General features: G+C 39.0%; 1 protein-coding gene across 1 annotated transcript in view; it reads right to left on the bottom strand.

The window, feature by feature from the left end:
• POU2F1 (POU class 2 homeobox 1) overlaps window positions 1–23444 on the bottom strand; it is a 101174-nt gene that overhangs the window by 12055 nt on the left and 65675 nt on the right. The window contains exons 3-9 of the mRNA XM_059493318.1: window positions 22358–22458; window positions 19473–19526; window positions 17718–17837; window positions 15882–16061; window positions 10012–10138; window positions 3075–3169; window positions 894–1067 (exon numbers count right to left, since the gene is read on the bottom strand). Of these exons, the coding sequence (XP_059349301.1) occupies window positions 894–1067; window positions 3075–3169; window positions 10012–10138; window positions 15882–16061; window positions 17718–17837; window positions 19473–19526; window positions 22358–22458 (851 nt within the window). The remainder of the gene's footprint in view (window positions 1–893; window positions 1068–3074; window positions 3170–10011; window positions 10139–15881; window positions 16062–17717; window positions 17838–19472; window positions 19527–22357; window positions 22459–23444) is intronic.

Here is a 23444-nt window from a genome sequence, read left to right on the forward strand (position 1 = left end):
ACATATGTTGGACTGACTGCTCTGAGCTCGGACTTTTAAATACTTTGATATATTCATGCTCTTTCCTCTAGTAAAATCATGCTTATGTTTAACCATGGACTCCTGCCAAAACTAATTGTTTACCTGGGGAGATGTTTTAATTTTGCAGGGGGAAAAAAAATAATTTTGATATTAATAAGAAAGGACTCTTGGAACCAAGTTCCTTTCAAGAGAATAATGGAACATATAAATGCACTTTGTACTTTTAATTGTGGTCTTCATTCAACCACCTTCACTACGTTCAAGATTATTTTTCTTCCGCTCTATGGGTATTTCTGAGCTTTTAAACAAACCAAAACAAACCACAACTCCAGTTCACCCTTGTAAGGAGAAAACTTCAAAGGTGACAGTCCTTTCAGGTTTTGTTTAGGAACCTTAGCAAAAGCATTAAATACAGAAATCATTGATGTTTAATAGGAAAATACGCTCGAGAGATAAAAACCCTTTGACATCCAAAGCAACTGCACAGATGTGATACACTTTTTAAACACACAGAGCAGTTAATTGTACTGTATGATTTTTGGAACTTTGTACTTCTGAAGGCAGCTTTAAAGTGCTTTGTCCCATTCATGTCACATCCCATGGAATGAATAGTGCACATGCAATGACATCTGGAGCTGGTAAATTCACGTCTTCCCCTGCTGGGAAAATGGCTATGCTTTAAAACCAACAGGGAAGTAAGATGGATGTATGGCTTTTTCTGTTATTTCTTAGAAATCCCCCACATAAAGGCCAGAGCATAACCCTATTTAAGCAGGTTCTCCTAGGAAATGATGGAATTGTAGTCTCCCCCCAGACTTGAAAGATGAGACCTCAGGTTCCACACTAGCAGGCACTAAGGTACGCAGTCTCACCTGAGTGAATCCAAGTTTGATCCGTCTTTGTTTGAAAGTCTTGGCAAACTGCTCAAGCTCCTCAAGGTCACTGGGCTCCTCCAAGCTGGGAGTGTCGATTCGCTTTGGTGTTGACTGGCTCTGTGGAAGTGACTGAATGGGGGTCGCTGCTATTGTGCGTGTTGGGGTTGCTGGCTGTTGAGACAGCAAGGAAAGGATGAAAATCAGACTTAAGAGGATAATCAACAGAAATTAAATTCCTAAAAGCTATGTGATGTTCTTGGGAGAGAGGTCAGTGGATTGGACGTTTGCTGAAATCTGGAAGTTCCTCCGTTTATCAACATTCCTCTCCAGAACAAGTAAACACAATCCAGAAAACTTCAACAGTATCACAGGCTTTTAATGGCTCTGTTGTAAGAGATGTTCAATGGTAACCAACAGCTTTCACTTGCTGCAGAAGCTGCTCAAAGAAAGGCTGAACACACTCTACTTGATATGCTTCTATCACTTACAGACACCTTGGCATTCATCCCTTTTGAAAAAAATTAAAATTGTATCTACTGGTCTTGTGAGGTGGCAGATTGTCATCAGCCCAAAAGATGCAAATCCCCTATTTAATTCTGGAAGAGTGAGCACATGCAGATGTAGCAAACATGGCAAGCTTCCTCCAATGCCATCTCTTGTGACTGACTCAACTGTTCAGGAAAGAAAGACTAGATTTACCTATAACCCTTCTGTTGACAGTTGCAACAATAAAATGAACATTCTGGTAACACAAGAAATTAGGCAAAGGCAATCTGCAGAAAATTATTCATGCCATGATCAGGTGAGATGCAGAGACAAATCATCTACTCCAGTTAATTTCTAGTCAGTTTAGCTGGGGCTCTTCAGTAAAGGTGATTTCATGCCTCTGTGTCCTGCACCCAGTTGTGAAACTCAGGACTCCTTCAGGGCAAACAAGAACAGCCACAAGTCCAGGCAGCACTAGAGTATTATACAAAGTCTATGCAAAGGTTCAGAAAAGGCTCTTCTAAAAGAAATGGCCTACATATAGCTCAGTCTTTACATCTTTACATAACTCCTTATGTTGTTTTCCTTCTGGGTTAGTGCAGTGCTTTGCAGTGCACAGCAGATGGTAGAGGGAGGTCAAGAACTATAATTCCATTACTTGAGAAATAATGTAATCATGTATGATTTTTCTAGAATTGCAAATACATGTGTCACACTTAAAGGTTTTTAATATTTTTTAATTTATATTAATCATAGTGGGTAATTACTGCAATATGTCTTCACTGATTTCACCCACTTTACATAATTTATTCTTTCTTAGTGGTTTTAATATTTTTTTTAATCAAAGAATAATCTTTAGTGTGGAATCATCCTGCAAGCTGAGGTATGAGCTAGAGGTGAGACAAATTCCATTTTCCACATGGTGCATGAAAACTACCAGAGGTGGTATAATAGAAAATGTAGTTTTCTAAGACTCTGATAGACTCAGGCACCTTATTGCAGACTAGAAAATTCTTGTATGTAACCAAGGTGGCAGGAAGATACTGTGTGATATTACATGGCATTTGAGAAACAGCATGCAGCCATGAAACTAAACTGCACAGTAAAACCCAGAGCCAAGCACAACTAAATTTGCAGGCACATGCAACCTTAAAATTGCTTTTCTTATAGTCTGAAAACTTAATCACAAAGCCCTGTTATTTTAATATACATCTATTAGAATATTCGAGTATTTCATTTCTAACCATCTCTTCAGTTTCACAGATGCTAACGGATAAGACTGGCAGTGACTTAGCAGTGATTGCAAAATAACTACACTAAAATAAAGATAGGTTACCACTGCAATCTTCAGAAAGAGGCTTGTCAGTGAACCCCTTTTGGAGCTTTTGAGGGAGCTCACACCTTGCTCCTCTGAATTCTCAAGAAAACCTTACAGGAAATGAAACAATGCTCTAATGCCATTAACTCAAGGTACCAATCATGAAAATTTCCAGCTAAAAATCCACTTTAGAACGTTAAAGCCTGAAAGAGGCACACTGAGGTGGGAGCTACAAATGCACTATTAGAGCTAGAAAGACAAATGCATGGTTATAGCTACAACATCTATTCAGGTAACTAATACAAAGGGTCCATTCACTTGCCATAGTTTAAATCCCCTCAAAGCAAGTCAAGAAGTGTAGGGAAAAGCCTGACCTGCGAGGCAAGGGTGATGCTTGGCTGAGACTGCAGGAGGTTGGCTTGGCTTTGCTGAGGTAGTTGCGTTAAGAGATTCTGCGCTTGCAGGAGACCTGCAGAGAGAAAAGGGAGTGGTTGGTTTGTCATTCAAAAACACAAACATGAAATGAGGTAAAACAAGGCTCATGCCAAATGAGGCAAAGGTTAAAAAAATTGAGATGTGAGCTTCTGTTTCATCAATGCATAGGTAAGTTCAGACTTCGGAGTTTTCAGCCCAAAATCCCCTTGCACTTCCCTGCAGTGTAAGTGGTGATGGAAGGGAAAGAGGGAGAAGAGTGTCTAAGTGTCCTCTGCAGAAAGAGTTGGTAATGATCTAGGTCATCCCAGTCCTGTGTGCAGGAATCACTTACTGCCCCTTTCAGCATGCAGAGTTTGGATGCACCTCTTCTGGTAACCAAGAGCTGACCACGAATTGTGGAGCCATATAAAATACTGAGACTAATGAGATCAAATTCAACAACTGAATACTAATTAAAATCACAAATTTGTCTTCTTGATCACCCTCCTTCCTCTCCAAACCACCCCACGCCAGCTGCCTGACAAGAAGGAAGCTTTCTGGCACACTTAAGCAGACCACACCAGAAGACACAACAAGCCTAGATAACTCCCTCTTGGGTCAAATAAAGTAGGAATCTTTTGGAAAAGTAATTGGAATTAAAATTTAGGTGAGATACTGAACACTGCTCCATTTTAACAAATAGAATAAACACTACAATGAATATAGGAAAACCCTGCTACTATGAAAAAGTGCCAACATCAAAGAACAGCTGCAACTGATAGAACCAGTATGTATAATATGCTGTCAATCTACAAATAAATTCCCTTACAGTCCACTATTTGTAAAGTTTATTAAATCTCTGAGGAAACAGATAGACGCCTGCATCTCTAAATACTTTAAACTACTAGAAACCATAATTTTTTTTTTCATTTCTAATGCAAAAACATATCTATTTTTGAGAGAGAGAATCTTGACAAAAATATACCTACAGTTAGTCAAATCCCTCAATTTTACTGTGGAAAATGTTAGCTGTTATTTTTTTAGGTACCTCCTGGCTACAGCTATCAATTTCCACTAAAATAAATAAGAACCCAACTAATTAAACCTACATTTCAATATACCTAGTCCCTAAAACCCAGGGGGAACAACAGATGGATGGACTGCTATGCCACCATCAACTATGCAGCACTTAAATTCAACATCATCAGCTGCCTGATCTACCTCTTAGTAGAATAAAGGCAGGAGAAACAGAATTTAGGACTTGATAAGTACCAAGTGAAGAACTGGATGTTTTATGCAAGGTTAAGGCCATAAGAGACATGGAAAGAGGGATTACTATGGTTAAGAAGGAGAAAATGTATGCTCAGTAAGGGATACACAAGCATAGAAGAATTATCATCTGACAGCAATATTTGATTTTTGTTTAACAAAGAACTGACTATGTATTTTAAACAATCTTGTTGCTATCAAGATGATCAGGACCTACAGAATACAGCCAGCTGCTTATGTAACATAATAGCACACCACAGACAACGATGTAAGTTTGCTCTGCACCACATAATCAACGTGTTCCAGCTGTGTTTTTGAAAAACTACTGTGAGGGAACAGAGCTGCTCAAGGAACTTCCAAGACAGCCACCTACTACAGCCACACACTGCTTCTTTTTTTACAATGCAAATATTTGTTCACTTGAAAGATGATTTTAGCTGCCCAAATCTAAATATTAATTAGTAAACAGTTACCTCTAAGTGCAGTTTTTTACCTTAATTCAGTGACAGTGAATTTTAAACTGACAGCTTGAAAGAGAAAGGGGCAAACCCATCACACTGTCACTACAGAGGGGTTGTAAACAAACAAATGAAAACCAGGCAGCCAACAGTGATGACATTTGAGTTCTAGTCACTGGTAACACAATTGATTACAAGTTACTGACTTGTCTTATGACTGCAATCAGAGTAATTAGGACTGGCCTTTTGTGACTTTCTGTCCCCAGAGAAATCCCAGAGGATGTTTTTCTGGCATTAACAATTTTGCTAAAGAGCACAAGATGACTACAGTCTTCCTAATTTTATTCTCACTCACATGGTCAGAAGTAATTATAATGGAATTACCAGTATAAAATAATCTGAACACATTTAATCTACTCTGTTTTTACATAATTTTATCCTATGTAAGAGCTGCTGACAGAAGGTGTCACAGGCAGAAACAGCAGACAGAGCAAGTCAATTCAACCTGCAGCTGACTGAAAGGGATGGGGAAAGCAGCTGGAATATTTTGGAAATGTGTCTCCCCCTGATCACAGCCTTTTCAGGCACACACACTGGGCACTCCATGGCTCTCATGGGTGGGCAGCTGCAGTTGTGCTCTTTTAAGACATTACTTGAACCAGTCTGAGCTCCTCCTTCATTACTTTTCTGAGGAGAAATCCCTGAGGTCCAAAGTAACTTCAGTGACGGAACTCACAGAGCACATAGCACTGCTTTTTCTAAGTAAACACACATCTTTTAGGGACCTGCTGAGATCCTGGCATTTCAAACACTGCTGTTTCCTTAAAGACTCATACTGCCACAAATACTGCTTAACATCTTTATTACCAAGTAGGCTGATGAGACAAAATAGATTCTCAGCAGGTCTGTGGACAATGCCAAAGATGGGGAAGTGGTCAACAGGCCAGAAGCCAGGGTCTGGACTAGCTGGACAAACAGGTGGGTAACAGGATGGAACAGGTAAGTGAGCTGGTTTTTTAGCCTGATGAGAAGACTAAGGTGAGATGCTACTGCTTTCTTCAAAGACAGAAATGGACTCTGCTCGAGGGTACACTGTAATGAGATTCAATGGCTATCAGAACATGGAAAACTCCAACTAGATATAGGAAAAGCATTTAAATTTTTTTTTACCATGACAGCAGTGAACTCTTGGGGCAGTTACTCGAGAATGTTGCAGAAGCTCCATTCTTGGACAGGTTCAATTCAACTGGGCTGAGGTGCTGAATAGCTGCTGTAACTGGACCTGCTTTGAACAATTCTACCTGGTCTCTAGAGGTCCCTTCCAACCCACATGATATTTTTGAACCTATAAAAGCTGCCATTGTACTTGTATACTTTACATAGGTCATATTCCTAATCCTCTGTCCTGGGTTTAAAGAGTATAGTGCTATTATTGCATTAAATATGGCACACAAATCACCTGTGTGGCACTCTACAAGAATGACTGCATGGAGGCAGATAAGGATCTGCGCACAAGTATGATAGTTTAGAGTCTTTTTTTTTTTAATAGTTATAGTAAATAGATCTATTGTCATTCAGGATTTTTCCTGTAATGTCTAAGAGCAGCATGAATAATGGTCCAAGCCAAAAAACTCTTCCTGCCAGCCAAGAGTCCCTCAGGACTGATCTGGGGTTCAGTTCAATCTAAAATTAAACAAAAGATAAAACAAACATTCAAGCACAGACTTTTTCAGCATAATTTTTTAAAAGTTGGCCCAGAAGCATAATGCATAATTCATCCCAAACTGATCTCCCAAAAGAGTGATTTTTTTCATGTAAGAACTTGACTGCTTTATCTCTGCCAAAGCTGTTCATCCCCTCACTGGAAGTTAGCTTGCAAGACAAAGCCATTACAAGGACTTCCACATGAGTGAGGTCTCAAAGTCTGTATAATACATATGAGAAAAGAAAACAGGATAGGATTTGGCCCAGGCAACTTTACAATTAAAAAAAAATCATAAAGGCAGCCTTTAATAATAAATAGCAATAACTTGAGACTAGGTAGGTCCAGTTTCAATGTTTATAGTTAATTAGTAGCTTGTCTTCCACATTTTCCTTTCTGGATATTTTCTTTGTAAGTACTATTTCTAAATCTCACTGTGATACAGTCTTTGATTAGATCTCAACAACTCCTATTTGCAAGATTAATTTATATTAAACACAGCACCACTTGCCCCTCTCTTCAGATTTTTACTGATACGATTTGTACTAGCAATATCTCACAAGTAAAAAGGTGAACAGTCACCTGATGAGGGTAATATTTTTAAGAAGAAGCTCTAATTGTAGTAAGGGATGTTAAATTGATTATTTTAGAGACAGCTCTATTAGATACAGGAGCAGATACAAGAGATATGAAGGTATTACAAGGTGCTACATTCCTGCTGGTGACTTGAACAATAATATGAACAACAGTTGCACTGAATAAGAAAATGTTCCAAATTTCTATTTCCATTCCATCTTCTCCATATCTGCTGAGGCTTGAAACAATTCTTTCAGTTATGATGTTATCAATTACCAGCCATGAAAAATGGGAACTTTAAAATTTGTTTCGTATAAGCCCCTAAATAGCCAGAAATCGTGTGGAAAAGGAAGGTGACTACGTTAGACATACGGCAGTGGATTTATGGAGAAAATTTCCTATCTGCTGCTGGGAGCTATAATGTGTGTGTTGAAGAAAGATAGTAGAACAACATCCCAATTATTGATTAATATTTTAGGTACTGAATTTCCTAAATTTTTTCAAAAGTTGAATCTCGTCTCACAATGTTAAATCCCTTCAACAATCTAAACACAATTGCTGATAACTGCATTTCTCTGTACCCTTTGCCTCTTGAAGTAAAACATTTTTCTTCACCAAATGTTTACATCTTCTATAATCTTGTCTAGATAAACTATTATTCACTTATTTCCCTCAAAACTCTTCTCATTTAAAAACAGTGTTTCTCATTTACATGACTACATGGCATACACAAAATATGTAGCACAGTCTGTAAAGCAAGAAATTTCTTCCAGAATACATAATCTAGACACAAATCTGAATTTTTATGTTCATTATTAAATGTGTACATATATAAAGCTCCATGCAATACCAATGAAGCATTAAAAAAAAAATAATGCCATTGGTTTTGAAGAAAATTCTATGCTAGTTTCTTTAGAATATTTATTATTTTATGAAACTGACTAATGGAGCAATGGGACATGAACAACATGGAAAAGTCAGACGCAACAGGAAATAACAAAATAAAAATACACACTTTCTCAATCTTTCTCATAAATAATAATGTACTGTTTGAGATCTTCTAACCATAACCATGAAACACTGCAAAAAAAACATATCAAAAAGTGATATAAGGGGTATTATGACACACATGTTGCTTTATCATTGAGTGCTCATAAAGAAAATGAGATCTATTCAAGCATTTCAGTTTGGAAGGTTGTCACACACTAATGGCCTATGGTCAGAATTCAGCATATAAATCTTCCCACATTTTTGAGCTATTCAGTTGTCCAGGCTGCACATTACCAGTAAAACATGATGTCTCTACCTCCACTGCGTCACGGAGGACAGCAATATGCAGCTCTTAAATTGTACTGAAGAAATGATTTTTCAGAGATGGCCTCTGGAAAAAGTACTGTGAAGATCTCATCTAGTACTTATTCTACTTCAGAAGATTTTAAGCAAACAAGAAAGCCTTCCCTTCTATAATTCAAACAACTCATTTTGGGGAATGAATGCAATGTGCTTCTCTTAGTTTTCCTTTCTGTAAAGCATCTTCAAAGGTATTTTATAAAATCACAAGAATTTATCTCAAAACGTAGGCAGACAACAATACCAACGAGTTTTTCCAAACAATGCTTTTGTGCTTGCTGTTTTCTTAAAAAAATATATTAAAAAGAAAACCCCAAGCACCTATTTTGAAGAATTCTTGAAGTAAATTTTAGTGCTTTGATTTCTTCTAGTAGAGTATGTTAAGTTTACAAGTTCTGCTTCATTTTAAGAAAGCAGTCCATCACTAAATGCTCTCATGAATAGCCTTTCAGCCATTTTCTTCCAGTGCTGTATAAAATCTCTCCTAAATCAAGTCCTATTAAAAGGAAGGTAATTTTGACTAACCCTTTATTCAAATGTGAGAGCATTCAGACAGTAAGAGCCCTTCAGCGTAATGGAAAGCCAGTTCTATCCAAGTCATAGTATGTAAGAAGGAATGATGCATGAAAAAAATTGAAAAGAACAGAAAAAAATGAGGTGCAAAGAGCTATTTTATAGGACAGCCAGGCTCTGCAGGACTCTTCAAGCATAACAGGATTTGCCTTCTGAGCAAGAATCTTTGGATTACCAGACCTGAACAACTGAGTAGAGTTCATGTAGAAGAGAAAGGGGGGAAAAAAGGCCATTGGAGTATATCAGCATAAGAAGCCATGGCTAAATGCAGTTTTCTGTGGGCATCAACAAATGGGGTGCAATCAGCACTGTGATGCATTGCAGCCTGAACACATCAGACCTCAGAACAAAGCTACTGTACAACAACTTAACTGCTCTGGCACAGCACCACCCACCACTGCCTCGTCTTTGGCATGCAAGTCATACCCAGTGCATTGCCAAAATATTATTACAAGAGCTGTTACACAAATCCAGCATTCTAGCTCTTTTCCCAAGGTGTTAATTATTAGTTCAGTTTAGACAAAATTCATTGTTTGCTCTTTAGGCTTAAGCACTTTTCCAGACTCCCACAAGGACTTTTGATTTTGTAATCTTTTCCCAGTCTGTCCTGCCTTTGACCGAGATAGAGGTAATTTTCTTAATAGCTGGTACAGTGCTGTGATTTGGATTTTGGATGAGAACAATGTTGATAACACACTGATGTTTTAGTTATTGCCAAGCAGTATTTAGAGTCAAGGACGAATTTTCAGCTTCTCACCAGCAAGCAGACTGGGAGGGTCCAGAGCCATGACAGCTGACCCAAACTGGCCAAAGACATTCCACACCACCCAGTCTCATACTCAGGATATAAACCCAGGGGGAAAAAGCTGGCTGGGAGCAGGCTGGGCACTGGTATGAACCACCTGAGTTTCACTTTTTCCTCTAAAAAAACGCTGTGTATGATTTGCTTTTGTGGCAAGGAGCACTTACCCTGCTGCCCCTGCGGCGTTTGTGAGATGATGAACTGTGCTGGCTGCAAGTTGGTTGTTGGATGCACCAACACAAACTGTTGCAGGTTGAGATTCTGCTGCTGAAGCTGCTGCAAGTGCTGCAAATCCTTAAGGAAACGGGAAGGGGAAAAAAAAAAAAAGAAGACCAAAAAAAACCAGGAGAAAAAAAAAAATAAAAGAGAGAAGACAAAAAAAGAAAAAGGAAAAAAAAAAAGGAAAAAAAAAAAGAAAAGAAAAGAAAGAGCTGTGTGTTAGACATGTAAGTCAGCAATAATTCCCAATATAAGATTTCCTATCAGCCAGCTATACTCCAACATTTAGAGAAAAAAGTAGATGTAAAACACAGCAGAAGTCCTGCTACTGAATATCCTTTAAAATGGCAATTTGAATTTCACTTTCATTCATAAAACCAAAGTTATTTACTAAATAACCCAGCAAAGTATATCCAGAACTGTTCTGCTTTAAAAACAAAACACAAACAAACAAATCAATTTTCCTTCCTCCACAAACTCAGGAGTTTTCAAATGCATTAAACTCATCAACACAAAGATCTCTCAAACTTATTTTTTGAGGATGGAACCCTGCTACAAATCAAGCATATTAGCTGGGAGCTATTTTTTTTGTAACAACAGTCTACAATTACCATTTGAATCAACAACAAGGAAGCAAAATATTACAGATTCCTTGTTTGCACTCTGGTTGTTTGGTTCAAATTTCAGAAAGTAGCTAACTCAATTAGTAAATATATTTCATTTGTTCTGAAACAAATTACAATAAGATTAATAGATATGACTATAATGAAAGGTTAAAAGGAATAATACAAAACACTGCATTATTGAAGAACCCTACTTTTATGTATTTAAACCATTCAGGACTATTAATTTTCTATAATTAAATGACAGGTCTCAATGTAAAATGTTAATCTCTGAGAAACTGAGGTTTTCAAGAAAAATACTTCAACCTGACATTTAGCTGGAGAATGAAAACATAGAAAACTGCTTAAAAATTGTTCCCCCTAAACAGCCTTTTTCTTTTCATCTCCAAACAACACAATAACAAGAGCAACTGAAATTTAAAAAACATACTGTGAAGTCAGCCAACATAACAGTGGTAATCCATGAAAACGATCTAAACAACACTTATTGGATTTTTCCATCCTACCAGGAAGAATCTATTTCAAAATATTCACCAAACAGGTGGAAAAAAGCCTGAATGAAATACTCCCCACACCTGCAACCTCCCATTACACAAACCAAACCAAGCAGACTCCCCCAAAGCTCTGTTTCAGGGAAGCCACTCAGGTCCCTGTTTGCAGAGAAATCACGTTCAGCCGTGCCTGGTGTGGCTGCTTGGAGCTGCTCATCTCCCACAGCCCCAAACACACCTGAGTTCAAGTGAACCAGAGGAACAAAGAGCTGCTCCTTAAGCTGCTCCTTGGGCTGATGCAGGTTACTGAGCACTCCCACAACCTGCTCAGCCAGAGGATGGGACAGGACATTCACTGCCAGCAGTGGATTTGGAGATGAGAGGTCAAGACAGACCGACAAAGAGAAATTCTTTCTTACACAATGCTGTTATCTGTGACAATACTTTATTTTAAATCTGTTCAAACTGTAACTTGAAAGTTGCAACAATCTCCTTCTGGAGATGAGGGGTAGGGAATGTCAGAAAGCAAGACTAGGGAGGGAAAAAATAGGGAGTCCACTGATTTATGAGATCATAGACAGGCTTTATAAGAAAACGACTACTTAACCTGCATTACACAGACACTGGTCATCAATCACTGGGGCTACTTAGCCCTGTTAAGTCAAAAGCATGCAGTGTAATAACATGGTAGACAGACACCAGATGGATTGATCAAGCAATGCTCTTTAAGAAATGGAAACTTCCATTTTGTAAGAGAATGCTAAAATTGTAAAAAGTGCCCATGAGCAAAAAAGCGGTTTTAAAGTCAATAATATTGTTTGCTTTCAGAAAACTTCAGAAATAATGCAACTATTCCAAAGAAATCAAGGCAAAATTCCCTCTTGAAAGAGAGCAATAATTACTCCAGTTCTATCCTGGAACTCCATGTTTCTTATGACTTCATATCCTAACATCACATTGGTCAGAACTGCTACCAAAACCTCTTACTTCCTGAGCTCAACACAACATGGATCTCCACTCATTTATTCACTGATTTAAAATGCTCAGCTGGTTGCAGATTGTGCTGACCCTCCAGCTCAGAGGGGGCTCATACCGGAATGGATGTAAGGACTGGATGCAGAGTTGAAAACAGAAATGTGAAGAGCTCGGCAAGCTGACTCAGGTTGTGAACACTGCGCAGAAGAAAAGGAAATAAAGAGAAGCTGCAGGATGAAAATACAGGTATATAAAAGAAAAAAAAACCCCATAAACACAAAAGGAAGAGTTGGGAAGACACTGTGGAAGAAAAAAGTATCATTGGAAAAACAGACAGGTTAAGGACCTCTCCCAATCAAAAGCAAACAAATGAAATCACCCCAGATGACCAAGGAGATCTCAGATGATTTGAAGCACCCCCACAGGAGATGGAGTTACATGCAAGAAAGAATACAAAGAAACAGTGGCAGTGTATCTGTAAGATCAAAGGAGGAGAGCTTTTTGTTTAAGACTATGGTATTCATAACACTGGCTACCCAGCCAAGACATGACAGCTCTTATCATCAGGCTCTTACACTTTAATATGAGAAAACTGTTTTTAAATTGAGGCCTCAGGGAGAACTGATATAAGCAATCTTATTCTGTGCATCTGCCTTGGTAAATGGTATGTTGGCTAAGTCTTGTTTAAATACAGAAATATAATTCTGCAACGCAAAATGAAAATGATACCTCCAAGGCTAATCACTCCTAAATAGCCCTACCAGCCTCTCAAATGCATTTGAAATTCAACTTTATTTCCACCTTGGGAAAGTTTTTTTATTGAGTTAATTATACCATTACTATAAATCTCCCAATAGCAAACACACAAACAAACCTGACACTGTTTTCCTATACTGATCTTTTTTTCCTCAGTGTTAAAATCTGTATGCTAGCACAAGCACATAGAAAGAGATGGAAAGACTTTCAGGGAGAGATGCATGTCTTCTGGTGCTGCCTAGCAATTTAGAAAGATCAAAACAATCCAAATCCTACCTCAGCAGAATAATCTGTCAAGTGCTATGTCTTGCTGTGAGGAAGATTTTTTGTTTTAAAAAAAAATCTAAATTTCTAAATTCAATACCATTATTTCCAATTACAGCTTCAGCACAAACTTAAGCATCTGACTCATTTTGAGATTTACCTCATATAAATACAGAGCCTAGATGCTGAAAACAAGGAAGTCTATAAAAAACCCCAAAAGTTGAAACAAAACTGTTTAGTGTCATTGCAGGAGCAGCACAAGCTCCTCACCAGGCTGCTGCAGCAGATACCTTACGTGAACTGTAATGCACATTAAAGAAGTCATGCTTTTGCAATTAGTTAATTAAAATAAATATGGTAATCCCCCTGCTGTAGAGACCTGCCAGTTAATCAATTATTCAAAAACCATCAATTAAAACAAACATTCAGCTATTTGTATAATCAGCTATATATTTACAATAGCAACACAAACAAAGCTGAGCACTGCTTACAAATCCTTGCCAAGACAGATCAAAAAGCATGGTGCTATCTACCCATGAACCTAGATGGTAGATGTTTTTCATAAGTACCTCAAATTATATCCAACACCTGCACAATTTATGCCCTGCTCTTTCATCATAAGGAGCAGTTAACAAGATTCAAGCAAGCTCATTTATGTATCAAAATAACCTATCCGAAAGACATTAATTGTAAAGTCAAACATTTAAGTAATTAGAAACGTCAGAAAACAAGTACAGCTTTAATTTGTTCTGCACATGGCAACTACAAGATCACACACTATTTTTCAGAGAGCCTTTAGCTCACTCTGTGCACAAATCAGACAATGCTGCCTTCAGAAACTCTTATTTGACAGCACATGCCTGATATTTTCAACTCTTCTCAAACACTTCTCTGAAGATTTTCTAAGTTCTGGAGAAAAAGCCAGTACAAAACTAGTAATTGTAAATGCTTCACACATTTTCAGAGCTTTGCACTGAGGTAGGAGAGCAGGGTTAGAAACATCTCACACATGCATCACACTGGTATCCACTGCTTTGGTGGCCTGTCTGACAAACCTAAGGCCTGACAATTCAAGGTACAGACTTTGTTAAGAGGAAATTTTAGCCCACCAGACTTCAGTGAAGCAGACCTTGCTATCTTAAGCTGCACACCTGGAAGAGGAGAGGCACACCTGTGGATTGCTTACATATATGTTAAAAGACTCACATCCCATCAAGTGGGAACTCTGTGGCAGGTGCATGAAAGATGTCAGCAGCTATAACCAACAACTTCCTTGACAAGGACATTGCCCATCCTCTTGAAATCTGTGTGTACTATTGCCTACAGATAGTAGGAAGTAGGAAGAAACAAAACTGAGATATCATCTTGAGAATTACAAGTTTCCTTGAATGCTACATCCTTCATTCATCTCTACATCATGCCAGTGAAGTGGATTCCTTGGCTAAAAAAGGTATTACTTGGTGATGTGACTTCCCTCAGTGCAACAAGAGCTTCAGTGGGAGGAATCTCACCGACACAGCAATATCAGCACTCGCCTTTTAAAAACAGGATGGCACCACTCTGGCCTCTCCAAGGACAGCCAGAGAGGTCAGAACTTGTAGACCAACACCACAAAAGTTTGTCACTTCAGCTAATGGAAACCTGATAGCACAGCCAGGCTGCTGTTATTCAGCTAGTGGACCAGCACAGTAAAGGACTGAACATTTCACCACCGGACTTCACAGACAATTGCAACATTTCCATTCTTGTCCTTAATCAGACCTTATGTCCACTTTTTGGACACTTCATCCCGGCTGAATGCAAGAAAAAATAGCCTGAACAGAAAGCATCAGGCAGTCTTAAAGAACTTGGTCACTCTATGAAGCAGCAACTTAGAAGATTATATACCCCACACACTTTGCACAGCTAGACTAAGAAAACTGTTATTATGTACCAAGAGCTTTAATCTATGGAAAGATGGACCTCAACATGAGCAAGACATTCACCTACTCACAGTACTCAAGTACAGAGTTAGTGCCACTGCAATCTCCACACTGGATTAAGCCAATTCTGGAAGACCCAGGAGGTCCCTTCCTGCTTCTAGTAAGCAGACCATCCACAGAGAGCAGTTCTTCAGAACTGACAAAGTCTTTAGTACCAGATCATGAGACTGGACAGATTCCAACACCAGACTCATTCTCCAAGTTTCTCTCCAGACACACAGGAGTGCCCATTCTTGGTCAGGGAACCTGCAGCATTGAACACCAAGCCAAAACAGCACACAGACAGGTCAAGTCAAATTGCCATTCTCCAGCTCTATCATTTTGCTTCTAACAAGCACCATTTAGGTCTGACAAGCATCCTTTTTGATACACAGGCATCACTTCCCATCCATGCAGGTCTCAACAAGTGCAACTTCTGTGGGCAGCTTTCCATACCCTTTTTTCTCCTTTCTCACACTAACTACAAGGAGGAAAATTCAGCAAACACAGCATCTACTCAGACTCTGGTACAAACCCAGAAGCCCAGTGGAAATGAGGAGCAGCTGGTACACATTCCTCACTAGGACTATCAAACTCCAACCTCACCATCCAACGACGCACGAGGAAAGACTAACAACACTCGAGGACTCTAGCAACTCACTGAGCGAGGAACAACAGATTTCATTCGAATGGTGCAATCAGTCCAAAACCTCCTTTGTTTTCCACCCTCTCAAGCCTCAAGGCTCACCTGTGCAATCTGTATTGGCTGAGATAGAGGGATCTGCGTCATCGGCGTCGCAGCAGAGGCCGAGATGGTGGCACCAGCAGCGCTGTGCTGCTGGCTGGCTGAGTGCTGCACTGCAGCCGCCAGCAACTGCGCCTGCGCCTGTTGGAGCAATAACTGTTGCTGGGCTGGCGTCAACGTGAGCTATAAACAATTAGAAAACACAGCCATTAATAATGGGAAGAGCCACTTCAGCTACAAAGTCATTAGATAGCTCAGTAGTACTTATGTTAACCAGGCAATCCTAGGGCTATTCCACTGGCTCTGGCCTTAATGAAGGACAGCTAGCTAGTCAACACAGTGCGGGAACCAACCTACCACAGGCCTGACACAAACCAAACTGCACCACCACCAACATCTGCACTTACGGGAACCTACAGAACCTAACTCTGCTCCGAAGTTTTCCTCACAACTCTACCAGGAGTTTCAGGGAAAAAGCAATTAAGTAGCAAGCAAAAGAAAAGAATTGGTATTGCCAGGATTTGAAAGGAAATTTACACCCAGAACAGCAAGTGATTAGCCAGATGAATGTGAAGCAGGAATGCTGGCTATGGCTACTGAACAAACTGATAACGCCCCAGCTGCTTCACATTAGCATGAATCCCTGCCATATTCCATCATTTCCATTATGCCCTAAGATATAAGTAAAGAACATGAGCTCCATTTGTTTCTCTCCGAGTCTCCCCATCTGCCTTTTTTTTTTTAATAGAATAGAGTTGGCAACTTTACATCCCTTCCCTTTCCCAAGCACACATTATCTCTGTGGAACAGGTGGCAGCAGTCTCTCCTTTACATGTAAATGAATCTTGATGCCCATATTTACTACAACCTGTATCTGCATAGGCCTGGAGTTTTGAATGTTTCACTACAGCAGACAATCATGAATTAAAACAAACCAGTATTTTCTGAGAATACAAAAAATAATAAAATATGCCAGGTTTTAACAACACATTGAAACAGTCTCACTTTTAAAACTTTCAATGCTAAACTGAAAACTAAATAGGATGTTTATTTACATGGTAACATAGGAGAAGATTTAACAATTGAGCCTGAGATTAAGAAGTCATTTCATGCAAGTGTAGGGTTGATCTAACCTAACACTTCAAATCATAAATATATTGTCAGAGCAACTGCCCTAAGCTTATTAACACACAAACTCTTATACTGCAAAGCTGATTATGGGGAAGCAAATTCTTTAGCCAGCCCATTCACAAAACTTGCTCTTTTTTGAAATGACTGAAAGCCTTTACCACAATTCAGAAACACCAGAAAGTCCAAAACAACAATTATCCCATATATACTCCCAAAGTGCTGTAATTAAAACCCCCTCAAAATCATTAGGTTAGAACAAAAGGGTTCAACAGGCTTAAGGAAAGTACTAATAGAGTTACTTAAAAAGAAATGCGTTTGAGAAGAGGAAAAATTAACAATTCCCATAATTTTTCTTCTTCACTCAGCTATAAGATTCAGTCTTGGTCTCCGATGCCTCATTTTAATCTTGAAAAAGAAATTTCTCTTTATGACATCAGTGACTGTCTAATTTTAACTGTTGTAAAACAACAGGTTTCAATTTCATTGCAGGGTCAAAAGGGATACTGAGAACAGAGAGAAAGAATTCTTTGTTGTTAATGTTCGGAAGCAAATACTGAGCAACAAACCGCAAATATTACAGTCTCCTTATTTTTGTAGCCAAATATTTCCTGTTGCCCCTTGCACTGAAGTTCATAGTGAATTAAAGGCAGTAGCAATGCCCCTCAATGATACCTGTGTGGGACTGCAGCATCCCTGGGTAACTCTTACCCCGGTGATCTGTCCTCCGGCCAGCATGAGCTGGGTCTGGGGTATGGCCGCCTGCACTGAAGGCTGCTGGGAAGGCTGGCTTGGCTGCTGAGAGTCCCCAGATTCTTCATTAGATTTAGACTAGTCAAAAAAAAATACAACTCTTTATAGTGTAAAACAGATGTTAATGTATGACGCTGCTATCTCAACACTGCACAATAAAAATCTTTCATCTGCATACGAAAAGCCCTTGGGTTTATTTTAAGAGTGTGTTTAAGCAATGGCTCTGTGTGCCCACCATCTCAGCTACGATTGCTGAGACACGTCTGTAGGTAATGCAGCTTAAACAAAACAAAGAGGCTCTCTGGTCTCCTGGAACTCTCTGACATTATTTTCAGGTCTCACTTCATTTTACACCGTGCAACTGAAGCTGACGCTACCTTTCACCATGAAGAAAGGGAAGGTTGTTAAAATTATTCATTGCCTAAAATCCTGAACAATGGAACAAGGGAAAGGAGATTGTGTTTCCATTTTCTCTATCTCCATCCTGTACCTCTAAGTCATCATACTGTTGGCTTATACAGAACCTTTTTTCAAAAATCCTCACAGGTTTCTTTACCTACAGCAAGATATATAATATATACAGTGCTTTTAAATACTCAATGCATTTATTTAATTGAATACTGGTTTATTTTAAAAGATTCGAGTTTATTTTTATTTATTTTTGTGGTTTGGTTGTTTGTTTCTTTTAAAAAGAAGAAATTGTGAAGACATGAGGGAGGAAATTCAAGTGCATGAAGAGGGGGAGAGAGTTTTATGATAATTAAAACTGGTTATGCAGAACATTACAATTCTGCATAGATTTGCATATTTTCCACCACCTGTTTTGGGGACTGCAGAGCGGGCTAATTAACATAAAGGCTCTGATTAATTCTGCCAGTCATTGAGCGATAATTACAGCACAGGACTGTAAACATTCTGCACTGGAGATACAGCCTGTTTGCCAACATCTCTCTCAGGGATGGAAGTTTACCATGGCAACCAAGGCAATTTTCTGCCTCCTTCCTCTTAGAAAGGAAGGTCACTATACCTCCTCTTCTTTCCAAATTGTTATTATGTATAAGTGGGTCCACATTCTATTGCGTTTCATGTAATGCACTACCTACATTCTTTAATAACATGCAATACTGAAACCAGTTTTCAATAAAACTGCATCCCTTGCCCCTTAATATAGTACAGAGTGGAAGTAGAATGTTAACAGATAAACTGAAGTGCTCAGCAGCATAGGAAAGTTTGAAAGCTTTGCTGTCTCACGTACATTATTAAACAACAATTACTCTTTGAAGTCGCTGTGTGTTATTTACACAAGCAGTCTGAACTAGCCATATTATATAGTTAATGCCACCTTATATTCCTATATACAGTTACCAGAAGTAAGGACAGATTGCTAAGTAATACTCACTACATGTTTAAAGCAAGTTAATAAGCAGAAGAACAAGAAATATTCCTGGAGTTTTAAGGTTTGCATGACACCACACCAACTAAAATTCAGCATCAAGTTACGGTTACTCCAAGTTTTAAACAACTCCAGAGCCTGAATGCTTACGAATCCTGAACCTGATTTACAGTTGTAGAAATGTTATTCCTTCATACCTATCACTTGCCAAACTAGTCAAACTGAAAAAAACTGAGTAAGGTATCACAGGTTAAGAACTATCTCTACTGATGCTGTTTGGGATGAGAGAAGGATGAGCAGCAGAAGGTAACTGTCTTTACCTGTACATTTAAGGACTGAGCAGCAGCCTGTAAACTTGTTCCAGCGAGCTGGACCTACAACAGTGCAAAAATGGAAATGAAATAATGTAGAATCCACAGAAAACTAATAATGTAAAAAAAACAATCTCCCCACCCACATTCCAAAAAAACTCCCCCTATAACAGAGCATGACCCTCTAACACTTGAATCAGTGGAACAGGGGTTATACTCCAGGCTGAAACAGATGTGTAAGACTCTTTCACTATGTTGTTTATCTACCTCTTACTGAAGGTATCCCTGCCTAAGGATGCAGATATTATGGATGGAGTTGAAACAGAGCATATTGAACTGGACATGCCAACTAGTCCTATTCCTGCTGGAAAAATCCAGGCTCCAGGGCAGGGCATTAAGCTCCACTCATTGACATCCTACTCCCATTTCAGAACGGGTCTCACCCCAACACTGCACTCACCAGCTTTCTGATATGAGCAAGCATGTGCACAGCACAGAACCCAGAGCACGACCACACTCCCTGAAATTAACCCATTCAAGTATTTGCAGCCCTCAGCCACTGAAAAGAAGATCTCAACACAGAGCACCAGAGACACTTTACAAAGGCTGTATTGAGTCAGGTACACTTAAAACTTGAATTTGATGTTTGTTATTAACAGGCCCAAAGGTGGTCTTGTGGGTGAGCAGCAAGGAAAAATGGATGATTCAGAAAGTGAGATTTTTGGAATGCTTTTTATCTCTAATGAGGAAAATGTACAAAAAATGCTATCTTTTCATTTACTGAAACCCATTTGAATCAGTCTCACCTAGTTTCTACCAGCACCCCTAGTTATAAAGAAGGAATGTTCTCTAATTAATTACCTACACTTTCAAAGGTCAGAGTAACAGCCTGTAGAGAATTCCATCTCTGGACATGTTTGAAAACCACTGCTCATTTGAAAACCAGGTGACATGTAAGGATACAATAAAGCAAAGGAAAAGGCAGCACTCTTGCCTCTAGATGGAGGACCTCTATATGGTCCCCACACAGAAAAGTCCACGTATTTTCAGGCACAGGAAAAACTGCAGTACATGAAATTAATAACTGAATATTTTGAACAGGCAACCTTGGAAGAGTCACCTTGGAAATATTTCCTACTTCTTTAGATGAAGGTACTAGACATACTAAGCATGATCGACATCAAAGCAAACACTCCCAGCAAAGCCCCTCCTCATCAGCAGCAAAATACAGTTTGACACAGTCGATGTAATCTGTGCTTTTACCATGGATTAACAGCAGAGAATAGCCTAAATAATAGCACCCTGACATCCAAACTATATACTCAAAATAATACTTCAAAATTACACAAACACCACATAAAAGACTACAAATACATATTGATTGCTCAGGTACAGCCAGCACATTCCTGAAAACCTCTGTGAATGCAATTTGGGCATCCTTTTCACCACACAGCCAACACTTCCAAATTAGAAATGCTGAATACTGCCTACAGCCCAGTATTTTGCATTAGTCTAGAGCAAAGCACTGTGTGTTAAGGTTGAATAACACCCCACTAACAGCAGCCTCACTACCAGAGGACAGATTGACAATAGATTCCCACACACCTGCAGGTGAATAAAAGAATACCTGAGATTTTCCTTTGAACCAGTTTCAAGAAATGAATCACACTTTATCAAACATGAAGTTATAAAGATCCTGACAACTGTTTAAATAAATAAATTTCCAAAGCAGGATAAAGCACTGTGCAAAACCCAATTACTGTCCTGGGTCAATCTATGGAACAAAACGAAGTCTAAAGCAAACACACAGAATTCTGCAGAACAGCTCTATCTGTCTCCATGTTAAACACACACTGGCAAGCCATAAAAACTAGTCAGCTTCTCTCCACATAAAGGCAGCCTACAACAGCCTATTGGTTCAGCAAATTCAAACAGTGGCACTCCCTTAGTCCTATATAAACCAATCTGCTAGGAAAATTGCAATTATGTGACAAAACGTGTGGAATGTTCCATACAATAAAACGGCAGTTCAGAGCTCTTAAAAGAGGGCATAAAAGCTTCAGTACTTCAATTATACCACAATAACTGTGCAACCTCAGACCTCAAACATTCAAGGTCATCCAATTAGGTACAGTATTTTAAAGTTTAACTTGGTGCAGAGGAAGGGAAAGAAATTAGGACATTTGTTTTCATACATCAAGTGCGAACAGATAAAAAACTACCAAAAAAATGCCCCTTATACTTCTTTTCACCTAGGGATGCCCCATTTTGCTTCAGCCTGCATCTGAAGTTCAGCTTTGATTCCCTAAACACAGCAGCAGCAGAACAGAGGGATAGTATTAGAAGTCTGAATATCATCTGACAAACAGGTCACCGAAATAACTTTTTTGTAAAAAAAGAAAACCTCACAAGGTATATATGCTTAGTAAGTACAATCAACTTTCCTTGTAGTTAATCTGTAAGAGTATTTTTAACTAGGCAAGTGACAGTTTTGGAACCTTGGCAGCCATTGGGCCAATATAATCCTTTGCTAAAAATTTTAAATTTTTTCTTACCTTTCAATGTGGTCTCTCTATTACGTTAAAGCAACAACAACAAAGCAAACAAACAAAAAACCTACTCAAAATGACACCACAACAATTAGGCATTCTCAAGTCACCAAAAATGTGTTTTGCAGTTCTCTCAAAGAGGTCTCACCCTATCTTGACATGTTCTGCAGCCTAATGCAATGAAGTGAATGCCACAATTAGGACTTTTCCCATCCACGCTCGTTAACCAGGCAGTGTACGCAGATTTATGCTCCAATAAATGACTCTCCATCATCCACAGAAAGAGAGAACATGGAACACACCAGGGCAGCTGACCTCCTCTGTTTGAAATGTCTCTTCTCTTACCTGATGAAGGTGCCCAAGGAAGGCCTGGGCCTGGGCTGTAGAGATTGCTCCTCCGACAGGCACAGGCTGCTTTTGAAAGTCCAGGCCATTTGTTTGCGTGCCTGGAGAAAGAGAGATATTGAAAACTATAAATTACTGCTCTTAGTAAGTGGAATAACAATCAATACCCAACTTTCTTGCTATTCTCTCAACATTATATAGTAAAAAAACACTCAGAGTAACAAGAATTGCATTTTTTTAGTGGGGTGGGAAGCAGAGTCCAAGCTTCAGTAACAGAGCATTTGTCAGCTGAACAAAAGCAACATCATATTTCCTTTAGCTTCCATCATCTGTTTGTGTACCCTGAAGATATTTAAAAGATGTGCAGATGTGGCACTTAAGGACATGGTTTAAAGGGGGACTTGGCAGCATTAACAGTTGGGCTTGATGATCTTAAAGGTCTTCTCCAACCTAAACAATTCTATGACCTGTGTTTCTATGTACTCTACTATCCCATCACTCTCCACACAGTTTGAGAACCAAATGGGTGCTTGCTGCTGTGATTACACTCCATTTCCATTCTCCATGCACCTCCTATTCAATAGCTGAAGACTGACTTCAGATTCAAGGAGTGCCAACAGCAAGGTTCATATAAAAGCCACCTCTCCTAAAGGACAGGTAAAATAACAGTTGATGAAAACAGAAGTCCCAACTATATACAGCAGTTATGGGCCACAGTTTTACTCTTTCCAGAAATTACTCCTCTACATTTCTGTTAACGTCTGTTCAGAGGTCTCATTAGGTAACTGCCTTGGCTTGCTTCTGCTTCTTCACTTACTCTCATGTAACTAAAACCTGGTTATTTTCCTACATTTTTGCAATCTTTCCCTAAACTGCTCAGAAGACATGAAAAACCTCCCCATTATCACAAAATAATTTGGGTGTGAGAAGAAAAAGAAAAAAACAAGTGGGTTTGGTTGTTTTTTTTTTTTTGTTACTACCCACAGGAAGGGAGACTCCAAGTGTGTTAGGCTGCAGGGAATTTCTAGAACAGATGATGCAATCTTTAAAATAGCGTGACTGAAATGAAGCTAAACCAGCTTTAGAC

This window comes from Ammospiza nelsoni, chromosome 2 (genome assembly GCF_027579445.1).
Source record: "Ammospiza nelsoni isolate bAmmNel1 chromosome 2, bAmmNel1.pri, whole genome shotgun sequence".
In the NCBI taxonomy this organism is placed as follows: Eukaryota; Metazoa; Chordata; class Aves; order Passeriformes; family Passerellidae; genus Ammospiza; species Ammospiza nelsoni.